The sequence below is a fragment of the Emys orbicularis genome, chromosome 5 (assembly GCF_028017835.1).
Source record: "Emys orbicularis isolate rEmyOrb1 chromosome 5, rEmyOrb1.hap1, whole genome shotgun sequence".
In the NCBI taxonomy this organism is placed as follows: domain Eukaryota; kingdom Metazoa; phylum Chordata; order Testudines; family Emydidae; genus Emys; species Emys orbicularis.
This window is the reverse complement of record NC_088687.1, coordinates 103,742,132-103,760,150: the sequence shown is the minus strand read 5'-3', so window position 1 is coordinate 103,760,150 and position 18,019 is coordinate 103,742,132. Positions and strand designations below refer to the sequence as shown.

General features: G+C 42.3%; 1 protein-coding gene across 1 annotated transcript in view; it reads right to left on the bottom strand.

Moving 5' to 3' along the window:
* ARAP2 (ArfGAP with RhoGAP domain, ankyrin repeat and PH domain 2) overlaps positions 1-18,019 on the bottom strand; it is a 203,463-nt gene that overhangs the window by 72,947 nt on the left and 112,497 nt on the right. Inside the window, exons 19-20 of the mRNA XM_065405009.1 lie at positions 4,369-4,532; positions 1,948-2,160 (exon numbers count right to left, since the gene is read on the bottom strand). Of these exons, the coding sequence (XP_065261081.1) occupies positions 1,948-2,160; positions 4,369-4,532 (377 nt within the window). The remainder of the gene's footprint in view (positions 1-1,947; positions 2,161-4,368; positions 4,533-18,019) is intronic.

Sequence of the window (18,019 nt, the reverse complement as noted above, 5' to 3'; positions counted from 1 at the left end):
CTACAATTCCAGTACCGTACTTGGGGGGGGGGGAACCTCAAAAGTTTAAACTACAAGGGTGTTAATATTTATGTTATCATAATTCTTAATTATATTTACTCACTTTTATTTGTAAACAATATAAAGATTTATTGACCCTGCAGGTAAACATCATTTATTTTCATTTCAGTCAATATTTATCTCCAAGGTCAATAAACCCTGATGTTGACCTCAACAAAAGTCAAGGTCCTAATAGTAAAATCTTCACCTCCTATAATTATACCAGGAGGTATAATGCTAGCACTGTTTACAGAGTAGATAAATGCGTGTTTATATGTTTCCTAACTATTAAGGACCCCAAAAAACCTTTCAACCAACCACTCTAATTTTAAACCCAGTTAACATGTGACTATGGACTTGATCCTGATCTCTATTAGGTGGAGAGACATATCCTTGGGCTTCTAAAATAAGATGAAGTTGGGTTTAGGTTGAAGTCTCACTGTTTTCTTTAATGTTTAAGTTTGTTTGATTTGTACTTCTTAAAGAGAGGCATATATAAACAACAAATTACTCAACAGCACAAGTACAGATTTAGTAACACACATATATCCATACTGATGTGTATATATACACACATATAGAACTAATTAAGCCAAAGGATCTTTAACGACTGCAGGTGTCAAGAGCTTGATATATGTCTCATGCAGAATATGGCAAGGGTGGCCAAACTGCAGTTCGTGAGTCACATGCGGCTCGTTTACAGTTGAAGTGCAGCTCCCGGAGCCTCCCACAGCCCCCATTCTCCACCTACCAGACTGGGAGGAGGGAGCTCGGGGTTTCTGCCATGCAGTGGGGTGGTGGAGCTAAGGGCTTCTGCCAGTGACGACTGGTGCCTGCTGTGAGTTGGGGGGGGGCACACAATTTAAAGGTTTGGCCCCTCCAACAGCTTGCATCAAACCCCCCTAGGCATGCCTCCCCTCTTACCCTCAGTGCCCCCCTCCCTGCAGCTCCCAGGTGTTAGCTTCATATGGAGAGGCAGCAGCAAACAGATGGAAGCTGCAGGAAGGGGCTTCTGCTTTAGCTCCTTGGGGAGAGGCAGCAGCAAAAGCAGCGACTCTCCCTGCAACTCCCAGCTGTTTGCCGCTGTCTCTACCCAAGGCGCAGCTCTCAGCTTGCCGGCTCCTGCAGCTGCCGTGCAGGGAGGAGGCCCAGTGGTACCAGGTGACCAAGCAGGGCCAGCAAACCCTGGCAAAAATCTGGGAGGGCACATGACGCCATGTGTCCCCCTCACACATTGCCTCTGACTTCTGCCCAGCGGGGAGGATGGTCTTGGGGCTTAAGCCCTAAATCCTGGCAGGCGCGCCCTGACTCTCGAACTTCTGAAGATTGTTGTATGTGGCTCAGAGTGTCAGTAAGTTTGGCCACCCCTGGAATATCGCATCACTAGTATCATGCCCCTTAACCACCAGGGCTCTTCAGTACGTACTCAGAGGAAGAGGCACCACCTACTAAATACATGGCCTCTATTGGAACTCCAGTGCCACTTTCTCCAGCACGTGTGTGTTACTTGCAAACCTCACATCCAGCTATTGACTAACCTTACTTAGCTTGGGAGATCTTACTGGAACACAACACAAGATTGTATATTTGCAAGCAGTAGACATAGAAGACCAGGCAAAGAGCATTATTTACAGGTCCGAGTGTACAAATTAATGCTTTTGCTACTGACTTCAGTGGAGCTGGGATTTCACCCATAATTTCTCAAAGTGATTTTTAAATAATATATATAGAATCCTTTTATTGATTATTCAATAATCTGATGTTTGCTCTGTGCATATATATTAAATATAAAATACAATATTTTGTATTAAACATGTTAATAAGAGTTCACATTTACATGTTCTTTTCCTAAAAGATCACTTCTGAGCTATGAACAAGACTTATTTATTTTTGCCCTGCATGTATTACCTAGTGCAGAGATCCAAAATGGATAAAGCTCTTTAGTGAGAAGTGCATCATTTATTTGAGACAGGAAACATTTCAGTACATCAGTCACATCTTCCAGCTGATGTGTTCCAGCTCTCAGTTTAACACTTCTTGCATCTTTTTTGAAGCTCTCTAGCAGCTCACTCACATGGGAAGGATCGCCATTCTTTGAGTAGATATGTTTGCTACCTAAACCTTAAATACAGGAACACAAGGGAAAAATCAAGTGTTTTCTTAAAATCAAAACATTATTCCTTACACAACATTGACTAGCACCACCAAACCCAGTTACAGTTAACATAGGCCTCTTTCTAGTGGATTTTTATTAATGTCAAACTGTTCTATGAGCACTACTTCAGGAAGAGTTTAAAATTACAAATTCCAACAATCATTTATGGACTTCTTATAATCATCATAAAAGAGGTGATAAAGAGAAAGGGCGCTGCCTCTTTATATAAGGTGATTTCTTTCCAGTTTAATATATCTGCACTTCTGTCCCTCCCCCAGTGACCCTTCGAGACTAATCCAAAGGTATTATTTTAATGTGTGTGTTTGTTCTGAGATGTTTGACTCCCGAGGCCTTAATGACGGCACTGCTGATTCTCTCTCATTTTCAGGTGGACAAGTTCCAGACACCACAAGGGAGCCACTGGCAATTCCACTGTTCCCATGGGTGGACTGGAAGCTTAAAGAGACACTGCCAATTTGAAATATAAAACACCTGAAAATATGTTATGAACGTCACCTTCGACTACTACAGATAAATAAAGCCTTTTATATTAAGTTTGTTAAATGTGTGCATTTGACAGCACTGTGTGTGTAGTCAGTTTAATTGTTTCTCTTTGTAGAGGCTGCTTTTCCCTTGCTTCTCCTTAAAAATGCTGCCAACCATGCCAGCTCTGCTGCCAGCTAGTTCATGTTTCCAACAAATGCATCCCTGCTTTCTTCCATGGCACCCTTTATGTATGGAGGGAAACTCTGTCAAAATCCATGAAAATCACCAGCTTACATTCTCCTTCAAACTCACCTCTACTGTGTTATCTAAAAGCACTATCATCTGATAGTGGTTCTGCATTGTTAACCTTGGTGTGGGGCCTGGTAAATTCATTTATGGCAATTTGTTCCTTTTCAGGAATATTTTAAGTATAAACCACTACTCTAGCAAGAAAGAAGCATCTGGTAACTGTCTCAGCTGAGTACACTTTATTTCTCTCACACTCAGAATACTAATTATCATAATCATCCCATTAAAAAGGACACTATATACCTCTGAGCTAAGAACAAGCATTTTAACCCTGAGGCTAATTTTTGAAAGGGACGTTAAAAATGTCTGAAAACAAGGGATTAGCCTAAACGTGCCTTCTCCTTCATAACTACAGCATCACACTTCCCATGCTTCAGTAACAGTTAAACACATACAACTAGATTATGATACTTGGGAGAATAAAATGTTATTTATAAAAATTCTTCAGCTTGCAAATGAATCAAAAATAATTAAGCAAACAATTGTTCTTGGTTTCAGCCAAGAACACTACACCTTGGGATACCACGGTTTACCATAAGACAGCATTACCATATTCAAAACAAAAGTTATTCAGCTAGACAAACCATCAGTGTTAAAATATGTATGTATGGAGCACGCTTCATTAAACCTATTCCATGCTGACAGAGGACACAGACACTGTCATATTCTGGAAGCATGTCTTTATAGGGTTCAGAACACTAGGCTTGATTAATTCTCAATGGTGCAAAGGGTGAAGGCAATTTGCACACACCCTCTACAGGAAACTGTGCTCCAGACAGATTTACCTTAGTAGAGGATAGATGCCCCTGTCCTCCTTTGGCTGTTCTGCCAGGTGGTGAAAGAGGTCGGAGAGGGAGCAGTAGCTTTAAAAATACAGTCTGGGATCCCAGTTTGTGGAGATCTCTCAGGATATATGCTCAGCCTGCTCTTTCATCCTGGTTGACTTTATTCACTTCCTGGGATCAGCTGACCAGCTCTGGGTGCTCAGGTGCAGAGGGGGTTGCAGAGACCTTGCACAACTGCATGTGGCAGATTTCCTGCCATATGGGGCTTAAAGTTCGGGCTTAACCATGCAGTGAATCAAACTCCACAACATAAAATTATAAAGGGGACGCATGGATTGCCAGCCAGGTTCAAGTTGCAGTTCCCAAAGTTTCACTTATAATCAGGTACGTTGCACTGTACATCTCTAACACATCAAAAACTACTGCAACACAAAGCACCTGCTGAAAGCAGTGACAGGGTTAATAAACGAGTATGGGTTTTAGCTACAGTAGCACATAAACTCATTCAATGCAATCTGATAGAGATGCTTCTTAAGTATTATATGAATGATCCTAGGAGTTCAGCGAGTTGAATAAAATCTCTACTCCACTTACCATACTGTGTAACAAATGCTATACAGCTGTTCACTATAATAGGAACGTCATTTTTGCTGAGCTGCTGATCTTGTAAGGCATTACCATCTGTACGTGCTGCTTTTTCAATTGCAGTATGCCAGACCGTGAAATCCAACTTTGTATGACCATGGATGTATAATGTTCTGCAAAGTTGGAAAATATTTTGAAACAGTAATAAGGGAAAGAAGATAGAAAACTTCTCACTTTTCCGAAGCAGCACAGTAGTTCTCATGAAAAATGAATACACGCAAATAGATTCAAAGGCTCAAGGTAATATTTGGAATAAGCCATCAGAGCACCTGACTTAAATATACTACAGGAGGCTGTTGTAATGGCCTATTCTACTTTTAGTGCTTTCATTTTCCAGCAAAATATTATCCACAGTAGTACAAGTATTATATACTGGTGCCAGCATGTGTTACAGTAGAGACAGACTAGAATCCATGGACCTTGACACAGGATTTGGGATGGGGCCTTTATTAATGCTTTATTCTTTTTGCTCTTGTGCACCCACTCTTGCAGTGCACACTCAGGACCGAGTCACAGTTCAGTAGAGACCACAGCCTCACTCCCAACTTAATAAGATGAATTAATGGTATCCTTCTCTTTTCTGTTTTCTCCCCGAGATCCAGAACTGGAGACAATATAGGCCAAGGGTGTGGATGGAGGAAGTCCCTGTAGGGTGACCAGATGTCCCGATTTTATAGGGACAGTCCCTATTTTTGAGTCTTTTTCTTATATAGGGTCCTATTACCGCCCACTCCCGTCCCGATTTTTCACATTTGCTGTCTGGTCACCCTAAGTCCCTATGAGGAAGCTGAGCTACCTGAACTAATTCCCTTCCCCCATCCTCTCTGCTACACACAGCAGTGATTGTCCAGGAATTTTATAGATCTGGGTGAGGGAAGCAGAGTGGGGAGAAGAAACTCTGAGCACCACGGAAAAGTAACTTAGCCAGTTTCTGTATTCATTTCCTTACCCTGAACCATTCAGTTTGGCTGTTATTTAAGCTGACTGTAAAAATCCTCACTCTGTTTGTCCTTACTTAGCTTTGGCTCCTGGGAGGCAGCTCCAAGACTTGTTTAATGGTTTACGTATAGCGAAAGTGTTCAGTTATCTAATGACCGTTCCCAGATTCGTTCCTTTACCAGCAGGAGGAGAATATGAACCAGATTTATTGTGATTGTTTAGCACAGAACTCTATGAATTAGTAACATTTTATTTATTTACAATATTTTGTGCCAAGTTCATTCATAGCACGTTGCAGCACAGCCAAGACCAGCCAAGTGATGCCTCAGTTGCCTTCAGGCCTGCCAGGTTCTGTGGCAGGATCAGAGGTGCAAAACACAGCAGGCACTGAAGCAGCCCTGCATCTTGGAGACCTCTTTCAAATCTGTACCCAGACAATAGACGTGCTCTTATCTGGCCTGATTTTAAATCTCCCTATGTGCTCCAATAGGGATTATGAAAATACAAATCATTCTGGGGCTGCGGAAAGGTGAGCAGCTATAGTCACCATTTTGAACTGCTTCTCTGAGAATTTGGCTCCCAATACCACTCGTTCAGAAGTACTGCTTCACCACCTGTCCTTATCTGATAGCACACACTGTACCATATGGCAAACGAGTAGGCTGGTCTGTCTCACACTGGGCACAAAGAGAGGGAGAGCTTTGCAGGGGCCGTGCTCTCGGACTCTGGGGGCAGAGGTTGACAGGAGATAATGCATTGCTCCCAAGTACCCTTTGGCAGCCATTCAGAATGCTAGTGAAGAGGGGGAGGATCCTTTCAGTTCCTTTCCAATATGATGGGCACAGCATTCTCTGCAAAGTCACACTTATGCATTATTCATTCTTTTTGCTGCTGAAAAATTACGGGATTTATCTTGTGGTTGAATGTCGCTCAAAGGAAGTGAATAGAAACCTCAATAATAGAATTCTAATACACATAGGAAAGCAGCATACTGTAGGTACAAATATTTTCAATGTCTTCCAGTTATTCCACTCAGCTCAGAGTCACTAAGTGGCATACAAAAATATATTGTAACTTGATAATTCACCTTGTTTTCTAAAATTTGAAAGCTGTCATAATAGATCCTAATTCTAAGAAAGGAGCGAACGTGGCATTGGCTTCCTTGTAACAAAGAAGGAAAAAAGGAGAGCTATATTTTGATGACAGCCCTGTGGTTTCCAGGATTCCACGGCTGGAAAATTCTGCTACTACAGCAGAAGTTGGCTGCAATTGCTGGACAGGGCATTGGGCTATGTTATGCAGGAAGTGCCTTCTGGCCTTAAACTCTGAGTGTATGAAAGTAGGTATTCAAGCTTCTCTCAAAAATATAACATTGACCCTACCCCAAACTCCAGGGCAGAGACAGCCAAGCAGGCAGGAGTAGCTGGAGAAGCAGTTTCAGCATGTATAGCAGCACCAAACAGGGAGAGAGGGGAAAATGAAATCCAGCCATGGCTACTGCCCCGCTCCCCACCCCCCAAAAAAATCACTGGACTCTAATATATTTGCTGAGGGAGGAGTGGTGACCTAGAGGAGGATTAAAGTTGCATTTAAATTAGACCTGAGCACGTAATTGATTTTTCAGTTCGGTGGGCGAACTGAAAAAAATGCAGTTTGTTTTGAACCAAAACTATTCTCCCTCCCCCCGCCCCCAGTTTTTAATTTCATTTTGTTCAAACAACGTTTTAGAACCAAACCGTCAATTCAAAATGACATTTTGTTTAGAAAAATCTCGATTCAAAATGAGATGTTGAAACTGAAACATTTTGAGGTTTACAAAATTACAATTATTATTTTTTCAGGTTTTTTCCTCCGTCAAAACTATTCACCAAATTAGCAAATAGTTTTGGTTCACTGAAAAAAAATGTATTTTTCAATTAATTTACTTACTTAAATTACAAACTCTTTTGTTGTCCAGCTCTAATCTAAATCTTATGAGACAGTCAAAATGTGTGTTCAGCTAACAGTGCTATCTATGTATTTAAAAAAAAAAACAAGCAGTTACCTACCTTTTTGTAACTGTTGTTCTTTGAGATGTGTTGCTCATGTCCATTCCATTCTAGGTGTGTGCGCGCCCACGTGCAGTCAGAGATTTTTGCCTTAGCGGTATCGGTAGGGTCAGCTGTAGCACCTCCCCTTGAGTGCCGTGCTCATGCGTTGGTATATTAGGTGCTGCAGACCCTACGCCCTCTCAATTCCTTCTTGCCGGCAACTCCGACAGAGGAGTAGGAGGGTAGGTAATGGAATGGACATGAGGAACATCTCGGAAAGGTAGGTAACCATTTTTTCTTCTTCGAGTGCTTGCTCATGTCGATTCCATTCTAGGTGACTCTCAAACAATATCCTTGGAGGTGGGCTCGGAGTTCATAGCCTAGCGGCTTACAGTACTGCTCCACCGAAGCCAGCATCATCCTGGGCCTGCTTGGTAAGTGTGTAATGGGATGTGAACGTGTGGACGGACAACCAGGTGGCCGCCCTACAGATGTCCTGGATAGGCACATTGGCTGGGAAAGCTGTCGAAGAGACTTGCACCCTGGATGAATGGACAGTTATGATTGTCGGACGCAGCACCTTTGCCTGATTGTAGCAGTAGCAAATGCAGGCGGTTATCCAAAAGTAAATTCTTTGAGCGGACATTGGACAACCTTTCATCATGACGGTCACTGAAACGAACAATTGCGTCAACTTGCGCAATAGCTTGGTCCTTTCAATGTAGAAGGCTAGCGCCCTCCTGACATCTAGGGAATGCAATCTACATTCCTCCGACTAATGTGGCTTTGGAAAAAAGAAGGTAAGTAAATGTCCTGGCCCGTAAGAAACTGAGACCACCTTGGGCAGGAAAGCCAGGTGCGGCCGCAGCTGGACCTTGTCTTTGGAGAAGACCATATAGGGAGGTTCTGAGGTAAAACCCCTAATCTCAGTTACCCGGCGGGCGGATGTTATCACAACTAGGAACACGACCTTCCAGGACAGGAGAAGGAGAGAGCAGGAAGCCAGAGGCTTGAAGGGGGTCCTGTGAGCACAAGATTGAAGTCCCATGGCGGAACAGGGTACCTGATGTGCAGGTAGAGATGCTCAAGGCCCTTCAGAAAACCTGGCAGTCATGTTCTGGGTGAAAACTGACCTACACTTGAACGGCAGACAGGAGGCTGAAATAGTGGCCAAACGGACCTTGATAGATGAAAGGGACAGGCCTTGGAGCTTGAGATGCAGAAGGTAGTCCAGGATCAACTGCAGCGAGGTTCGCTCAAGCCAAATACCTTTATCCGAGGTTCAACAAGCGAACCACTTCCATTTGGCCATGTAAGTCACTCTGGTGGAGGGATTTCTGCTGCCCAACAGGACCTGCTAGACAGCAGCCAAGCACTCCTGCTCCTCCACATTTAACCATGCGGTAGCCAAGCCGTCAGATGCAGCGCCGTCAGGTTCAGATGCAGAAGACTGCCGTGGTTTTGGGACAGCAGGTCCCGCCTGAGCGGCTGCTGTAATAGAGTAGCCACCGAGAGGTCCAGCAGCTTGCCAAACCAGTGCTGATGTGGCCAAGCTGGCGCTATGAGGATCACCTTCGCCCTGTCCTACTTGATTTTCATGAGGACTCTGTGAATCAGCAGCACTGGAGGGAAGGCGTACAACAGAGCCTCCTACCACGGGAGCAGAAAAGCATCCAAAAGGGAGCCTCTGTCAATCCCCCGGATCAAGCAGAAAAAGTGGCATTTCCTGTTCTGCCATGGCTTGGAACTGAGCCTCGGGGAGGAAGGCTATGGCCTGAGTAGAGTCGAGTTGAGTTCATTGTTGAACTCTGAGTTGTACTGGAATGAAGGTTGATTTTTTCTTGTTTATTAAAGCCCTAGGTCATGACAGGTGGAGAAAATCAGATTGAGATGCCGCCTCGGTGCCTCAGGTAAGTGGCCATTGGAGCTATGCGCTTTGTAAACATTTGAGGCTGCCGAGAGCCTGAATGGCAGCACCGTGAATTGAAAATGGCGGTGGCCCAACATAAAACGGAGGAAATGTCTGTGCCCTGGGAAAATGGAAACATGCGTCCTTCAAGTCAAGGGCAGTGTACCAGTCTCTCAGATCCAGGGAGGGAATAATGGAGGCCAGAGAGACCATGTAAAATTTTAATTCCTGAGAGACTTGTTGAGGAAGCGCAGGTCCAGAATGGGTCTGAGGCCCCTTTTGCTTTTGGGATTGGGAAGTAGCGGGAGTAGAACCCTTTCCCCTTCAAGTCTGGGGTGACCTCCTCTACCGCCCCCAGGCATAGGAGGTTCTCGACCTCCAGAATGAGGAGTTGCCCATGAGAAGGGTCCCTGAAGAGGGACAGGGAATGGGGGTGGGTGGGACTGAGGGTCGGCCACAAATCGCAGGGCAAAGATATTATGTCGAGCACCCAACAGTCTGAGGTCAGTCGCAACCAGGCCAACCGGAAGGGGCGTAGGCGGTTGAGGAAAGAACAGGGGAGTGGATCCTGGGAAGTGACTGGGGCACCATCCTCGGGCGCATCCTCAAAACATCTGCTTCTTGCTTTCTTCGCCCCGGAAGAACCAGGCTGGGCAGAGGAATGGGAAGATGAAGGGTGACGCTGTTTAAATCCTTTGTCTCTGTCCTTCTTCCAGTAGGAGCTGTACCAGGGAGCACCCAGGACCTCGATGGAGGCAGAGCCGGTGGGGGACGCAACAACTTTCTAGCCTGCAGAGGGGTGTGTGGGCCCAAGGAATAGAGGGTGGCACAGGAGTCTTTAAGGCCATGGAGCCATGCGTCAGTCAGCTCTGAAAAGAGCCCTGCTCCCTCAAACAAGAGGTACTGAAGGGTAGTCTGCATCTCCTGGGACAGCCCAGAAGACTGTAACCAGGAGGTGCACCTCATGACCACCACCGGGGTGACTACCCAGGCCGCTGAGTCTGTACCGTCCCAGGCCACCTGGAGAGTACCTCTCACCACTGCTTTGCCCTCTTCCACCAAGGCAGCAAACTCCTGGGCTCGGTCCTGTGGGAGACTCTCCTTGAACTTGCTGATGGAGTCCCACAGGTTGAAATTGTTCCTGCCTAGTAACAAAGACTTATAGACTAACAGACGTATTGGAGCATCAGCTTTTGTGGGTGAATACCCACTTCCATCAGATGAATGTAGTGGAAATTTCCAGAGGCAGGTATAAATATGCAAGCAAGAATCAGTCTAGAGATAACGAGGTTAGTTCAATCAGGGAGGATGAGGCCCTCTTCTAGCAGTTGAGGTGTGAGGCCTAGCAGGGGCTGATGGTTAGACTCCCAAAATTACAGGCTGGCTGTCGAATAAATTTTCTTGCCAAACAAGTCCATCCTGTTGGCATCTTTATTTTTTGGTGTGCTACTCGCCTGGTCCTTTCATTGACAGTGGATACGACCTGGGACCCCACTGGAACTCCAATGCCTAAACTACTATGCTAACAGTTAACTTAAAGGTCTAGGTCTAGCTAAATACATATCAACTAACAATAAAGAAGACAGAACAATGGACTGTAAGAACTGCTAATGCTCTTGCGATGCGAGACAAGGCACTCCGACCAACCATCACAGACAGTAAGAAGGAACTGAGAGGGCGTAGGTTCGGCAGCGCCTAATATACCAATGCATGAGTGTGGCACTCAAGGGGGCGCTACAGCCGACCCTAAGACTATCACTAAGGCAAAAATCTCTGACGACTGTGCACATGGGCGCGCACACACCTAGAATGGAATCGACATGAGCAAGCGCTCGAATAAGATTTAATTTACCCTTTCCTGACACATCAGACGAAACATTTTACTAACCCTAAGCCATATTTGGTATGTTTGTCTGTAAGAATGTGATGTTACAAACCAACGGCAAGGTGGTATGAAGAGGAAAGTGTTTCCGAAGCACCCCCTAGTATGTGGGAATAAGTGTAATACAGTTTACAAGATTTTCTATAGTACTATATATATTTGGGGGGACAGCTTTGCAGCTCTAGCATCATCTATTGATGTAACTTTCATCTCTTTGCCCACACATTTTTCAGCAAACAGCAGCAAAAAAGCAACAAAACCCACTACTAGAGAGAGATCCAGTCACAGCTTAAGACAAAGTAAATCAGTAAACAGTAAAAGGAGCTGGTGTCTCATTCTGCTCACGACTGAATCACCTGTCAATAACACACTCAAATGGACTTCATTATTTCTTTTATAAATTTCAATCTTTGAAAACAAATCCTTTTTCTATTATGTTTATAAATGACTGCCCTTCATACAAACTGACAATTATTTTGCACAGCAACTTAGATATGAAATGCTCTCCAAATGTCCTATACTGTATACAAACATTTTAAAGTACAGTTAAGAAAATATACTATCAAAATAGCAGATTTGCAATAAGGGTTTAAAAAGTTTACTCAAAAAAGTACCGTATATACTCGTTCATATGCCGAATATTTTTGGTAAAAAAAAAGAGGCATCAAAGACCGGGGGTTGGCTTATAAATGGGTCTACATCAAAATTTGATGATTTTAAATTCTATGGAATCATTTAATAGAATATCTAATACAGGGATCGGCAACCTTTGGCACGCGGCCCGCCAGGGTAAGCACCCTGGTGGGCCAGGCCGGTTTGTTTACCTGCCGCGTCCGCAGGTTCGGCCAATCGTGGCTCCCATTGGCTGCGGTTCGCAGCTCCAGCCAAGGGAGGTGGCAGGAAGCGGTGGCCAGCACATCCCTCGGCCCGCGCCGCTTCCCGCCGCCTCCATTGGCCTGGAGCGGCGAACCGCGGCCAGTGGGAGCCGCGACTGGCCGATAAACAAAACGGCCCGGCCCGCCAGGGCGCTTACCCTGGCAGTACGCGTGCCAAAGATTGCCGATCCCTGATCTAATACATTGTAGTTTTGTTTACCTGGAGCATCTGCAGGCATGGAGCCCCTCAGCTCCCTGTGGCTGCAGTTCGCCTTCCCAGCCAATAGATGCGCCACTTCCCGCAGCTCTCATTGGCTGAGAATGGTGAACAGTGGCCACAGGAAGCTGAGGGGCTCCATGCCTGCAGACGCTCCAAGTAAACAAAACGTCCCAACCCGCCAGCGGCTTACCCTGACAAGCTGGGAGCCAAAGTTTTCCAACCCCTGAAATATAGGGTCAGCTTATAAAAGGGTCATACAGTTTTTTGCTATTTTTACCTATCCATTTTGGGGGGTCGGCTTATAAACGAAAGGGCTAATGAATGAGTATATACGGTAAGTGGTTTGTACAAATTAAGGTTTTTAACAATGGAACACACTAAGCAAATGCTGTATTATCTAAGTAATGCTTATTATTGGAATAAGAATCAGATTTCAGCCAGGGTCCACCTGTCATAAAGGGCACTGAGCTGTGCTGCAAGTCAACCACAGCTTCTTAATCTATTTTTCCCTTTACCAGTAAACAAAACTGATCAAATTTTATGTCTTGTGAGCAGTTTCATTTTAGGTGAAATGGTCCCTGCCCCAAGAAATTTATAATGCAGGACTGGGCTGTTGGAAGCAGATCCACCAGCATGGAGCAGCTTGCAGGATCATGGCCTAAGCATTCACATTCTTTCTGCTGGCACTTAGTAATCAGTATGTGTGGAAAATTACCAAGAAGATTGTTATATTTATTTAACTGGAAGGGGATAACTGAAAGAGGACAAAAGTGAAGAAGCTGCTCAGAATCAGACAAGTATAACAACAAGGGGCAAAGTTCAGCAATCTTTCAAATGGCAACTGAAGGTCTTTATACCCCTGCACAACGTCATGATGGTAGCACTGAGAACATCCATTCAGCTATGTACAACTTTGTGTTTTATGTCTAGATTAACCCCTAGATGTCAGTAGTTTCCACCCCATTTTATGCTCATGATTGTATTTCACAAAAAGTCTTATTGTTGACATGAAAAGGTAACCAAGAAAGCAATGTAAGTAATGAACCATCAGTATAATTAAATTATACCATGATGTAGGAAGCGGTTATCATCTAAATAAGAAAAAACACCCTAAGTACAAGAAAAGGGCAAGAGAAACAAGCACCATCTGGATCACATTCTGGTCTGAAAATATTCACCCACACTTAAGAGGAGGTGGGGAAGTGTCTCTTGAAGAAAACACCTTTAATAAAAATATGCCTATATAATAACTCATTATTCCTTAAAGGAAAACTCCAGTGATTTAGCATAAACTTTTCCAGAGACGAATACTTCCTTTTCTTAAAAATGCTGAGCCGGACCAATAGTTTCTACAGTACAATATCTTTTATACCCCAGCAATAATAATTATACTAGTTTATGTTACAATTTATAATATATGCTCCATTACTCATCTACAGTTGTTCACAGACACTATTCCTCTCCCCACTAGACAGTCCACCAGCAAGCCACCAAGACTCTCCAACCCAATTTGATCAGTCACCCAGTAGTGGGAGAGCAAGGGAAACAGGGAGTGAATGGGAGATGGATTTGCCAAATGGGTAGTGCCTGGGCTGTAAGAGAACTAGGGATATAGCATGAAGGAGCAAACTGGATGCGGGAACCAACAGGAGGGATGAAATATATATGTATGTGTAGCTACAGTATAAGGCTACACTGTGACTGTGGGGCGCTCCAGATACAGGAGATGGAAAAAGGATTGCTGCTTCAGTTTCTGTGTCTTACTGAATGTCACCAGGTAAAACCAAAACACCTCTGTGTTCCAAGCTTTTTTTTTTTTTTTTTTAAATGTTAAATCAAAATAAATTTCAAGTGGTTGTTTTTTGTTTTATAGGTTTAAAGGATTGTAAATTTGGCTAGTCCATTGGAGTTTTGCCTTAACGGACTGTCTCACTCAAATCTTTTTCAAGGAGCTAGAAATTTAAAGAGAGAAATACTATAGACTCTGAGAACAGTTGACTCTGATTTAGTTCCAAAGGTTGACTGTGCATTTTTTGAAGGAGTACTTCCCTTTGTTTATTTTAAATCTGCTGCCTATTCATTTTATTGGGTGACCCCTAATTCTTGTGTTATGTAAAGGGGTAAATAAGCCTCTCTTATTCACTTTCTCCATATCAGTCATGATAATATAGACATCTATCATATCTCCCTAGCCATCTCTTTTCCAAGCTGAATAGTCTCAGTCATTTTAATCTCTCCTAATATGGAAGCCTTTCCATACCCCTAATCATTTTTGTTGCCCTTCTCTGTACCTTTTCCATTTCAAATGTGTCTTTTTTGAGATGGAGCGACCAGAACTGCGAGCACTGTTTTAGATATGGGCATACCATGGATTTATACTGTGGCATTATGAATTTACTGTCTTGTTATTTATCCCTCTCCTAATAGCTCCTAACATTGTTAGCTTTTTTGATTGCTGCTACACACTGAGTGAATGTTTTCAGAGAAATATCCACAATGACTCCAAGATCTCTTTCTTGAGTGGTAACAGCTAATATAGACCCCATCATTTTGTATGTATAGTTGGGATTATGTTTTCCAATGTGCATTATTTTGCATTTATCAATACTGAATTTCATCTTCCATTTTGTTACCCAGTTTTGTAAGACCCCTTTGTAGTTTTTCACAGTCTGCTTTGGACTTAACTATCTTGAGTAAATTTGTAACATCTGCAAACTTTGCCTCCTCACTGTTTACCCCTTCTTCTAAATCATTTATGAATAAGTTGAACAGTACTGATACCAGAACAGGTCCCTGGAGGACATGGCTATTTACTGTTATTCATTCTGAAAACTGACTATTTATTCCTACCCTTTGTTTCCTGTCTTTTAACCAGTTACTGATCCATGAAGGGACCTTCCCTCTTATCCCATGACTGCTTAGGTTGCTTAAGAATGTTTATCAAAGGCTCTCTCAAAGTTCAAATACATGCAAGGTCCCTTCCTCCTTTTCAGTGTGGGTTGGAGCCTAAGTTAAGCCTCTGAAATAAGCAAAGGGTTTGCTCAGGTAACATAATTTAAGACTTAATAACACCATGCAGCTTTATTACTATGACCAGAATATCATCAAGATTAATAAAACTCTGTGCCTGGTCCTTCCTTTATAGGTCAAATTTGTCAGCAAACTTTTAGATTGTCACATTATGAATCATTTTTATGTACCAAACCTCCTGTGCTATGACAGCACACGTATATTTTAAGTGTAATTTAAGGCATAAAGATTCATAAGTAATTATGCAAGCGGTTAAACCCACCCCCCATCCTTTCTTTGCCAGTGTTACTTATGAAAACATGAACCATTCAAATAAACAAGTGATGAAATTCTGGTCCACCAAAGTCAATGGCAAAACTCCTATTGACTTCACTGGAGCCAAGATTTCACCCAAGTTATTTTCGTTACTTCCCCCAACTGTATTCGAGAAGAAAAAAAAAGAGGAGGCAGGAGATCTGCCATCTTGATTCATTCACTGACGCAAATAAATTTTAAGTGTTTTGTTCACTTTCGAAGTTCTAATAGTTCTGTAACAAACTTTTCTCATCTTGTCTCATTCCCATTAGCTACTTATTGATACTTTGGACTGTGCAATTTTTCTCTAAATGACTTATGAAGTAATACCAAGGATTTCAATATAGCAGAATATAGATTCATCATGCCTAGAAGCCCCTGGAACTCCATTTAGCAAATTGTACACTACAAAAACATGATCACAAGTTGATGGACATAATATGAAAGTCTGCAGGCTTTGCTGTTTCATCACCACCACACATTTGGTCAATACTAACTAATATTGAGGAATTCCATATAGATGTACTAACGGGTTAATCTGCTGTCTTCATATATCAAAGCTGAATAGAAACCATAATAAAGTAGTATTTTCAACTCTTCAAAATCATGCCACAATAAATTGCTTATCACTAACAGAGACAATATCTGGCAGGCATGCTGAAAACCTGGATAATTATGGAGTAATATCCTAAGAAACCATTACTATGCCAAAGCTCTTATATCCATATGGCTTTTAATGGTTCAGATAATGCGAACACTATGCATTTAAATTTAGTGTGGCAGACTTAAGTGGAGAAAAATTCAACATATTCATGCTCACCATAAAAAAAATCAGTTGATGCCCCTGCTGGAATTACTTCCAAATAGTTCAGAATTTCCATTAAACTATCAAAGCAGTTCAGGGAAAACTTGTCTCTGCTTGACAGAAATATTATAATGAAAGCAATAATAAAATCTGACTTAGAGCTAGAAGCTTTTCCGAGCACTGATATCTCTGAAATTATATGTATGGTATAATCTGTTGGACTATGGTTGAATAGCATACCCACTGTCCCTAGTTGGGCTGTGTGTTTTATCACTGAGCCTTTCAATATGTTTATTTTAAAAAAAAGGCTCAGGGAAAGGTGTTAGTTTTCCATCTGAGTTGCCATATTCAGTTATGATGTGCAATACATTTTTAGGAAATTAAAAAGTGCTTATGAGAGAATTAAGATACTGGAGACACAGATGAGTTTCCTAGAGTAAGACAATAATTTACTTGGGACATAGATGTAACAGGTATTTAGGATATTGGAGGTTTGCTATAAATGGCAATCAAATCATTCATAAATGCAACTTTGCAATTGTTGTCTCCCACACACACACAAAAAATGAAAGAGAAAACAACCTATCTTCTGCCATCACCAGATGTCCAAACGGTCCACTAGTCCGAGTATCATTGTTTTCTGTACTTACCTGCACATTGTTCACTCCCTCAATATCATATAATTATCAACAGTCCCATTATCAGATGAGGGTTTTCCCCCTTAATCTGAGAATGTTTTTAGACTTCCAACACAGTGCTGTTTTCCTAAGGTCTGAACCTTGCATAAAGAAAAGAATCTTTCATTTTCACACCCCTTATCACTATCTTGTCAGTTTTGTTTTCATCACGCTTGCTTTCCTTCAGCTATCTTGCTGGCAGGAAATTGCTAACGGCGTGGGTAAGCCATCCTTCACTTAGTTTTATCCAACTAAACCATAGCTAAGGAATGTGAAAGCTTTTCATCTTAATTCTATAAAGGTTTCACATCAGTCAACAAGTAGCTTTGACCAGTTATTGAGCATACTTGTCCTTGTCTGTACAAGGAAAATTGCACAATTTAGATAGCAAAACTACAAAATTCTACTTTGAAATAGACATTGCTTCACTAACATTCCCTTGCAACTAGTATCAAAAAGTCCTTTTTCTACCAGTATGTTACTGATTAAAGTCATGCATTAAATTAAGAATAAAAAGGATGAACCACACATACCACCTTCTACTCTTACTTCTAAATTGATTTAAATAAAGAACCTGGGATATAGTAGTCATGTGAAGACAGAAGCAGTGTGAAATTTTTAGAGGGGTTCTTGTTCTTTTTGTCTATTTGGGAAAGAAAACTAGGGCTTTCTGAAGAGGCCTAGATATGAGTGATGGAATAATCTCTCAATATGAAAATTTTACTTACTTAAAATACACAGTTAGCATTTTCTGACTCAAACTTAAGATTTACTTAATAACAGAGCAATTTTTTTCTTTTAAAAGGCCACAATTTACTTAGAAACCACAACTGCAAAAAACATGACAGATAAGCAAGAATCCTACCACCCAATCAGCCTAAAAATCAGACCACGTCTACTAGAGTTTTAAAATTGATAATATACAAATGAACACTTTAC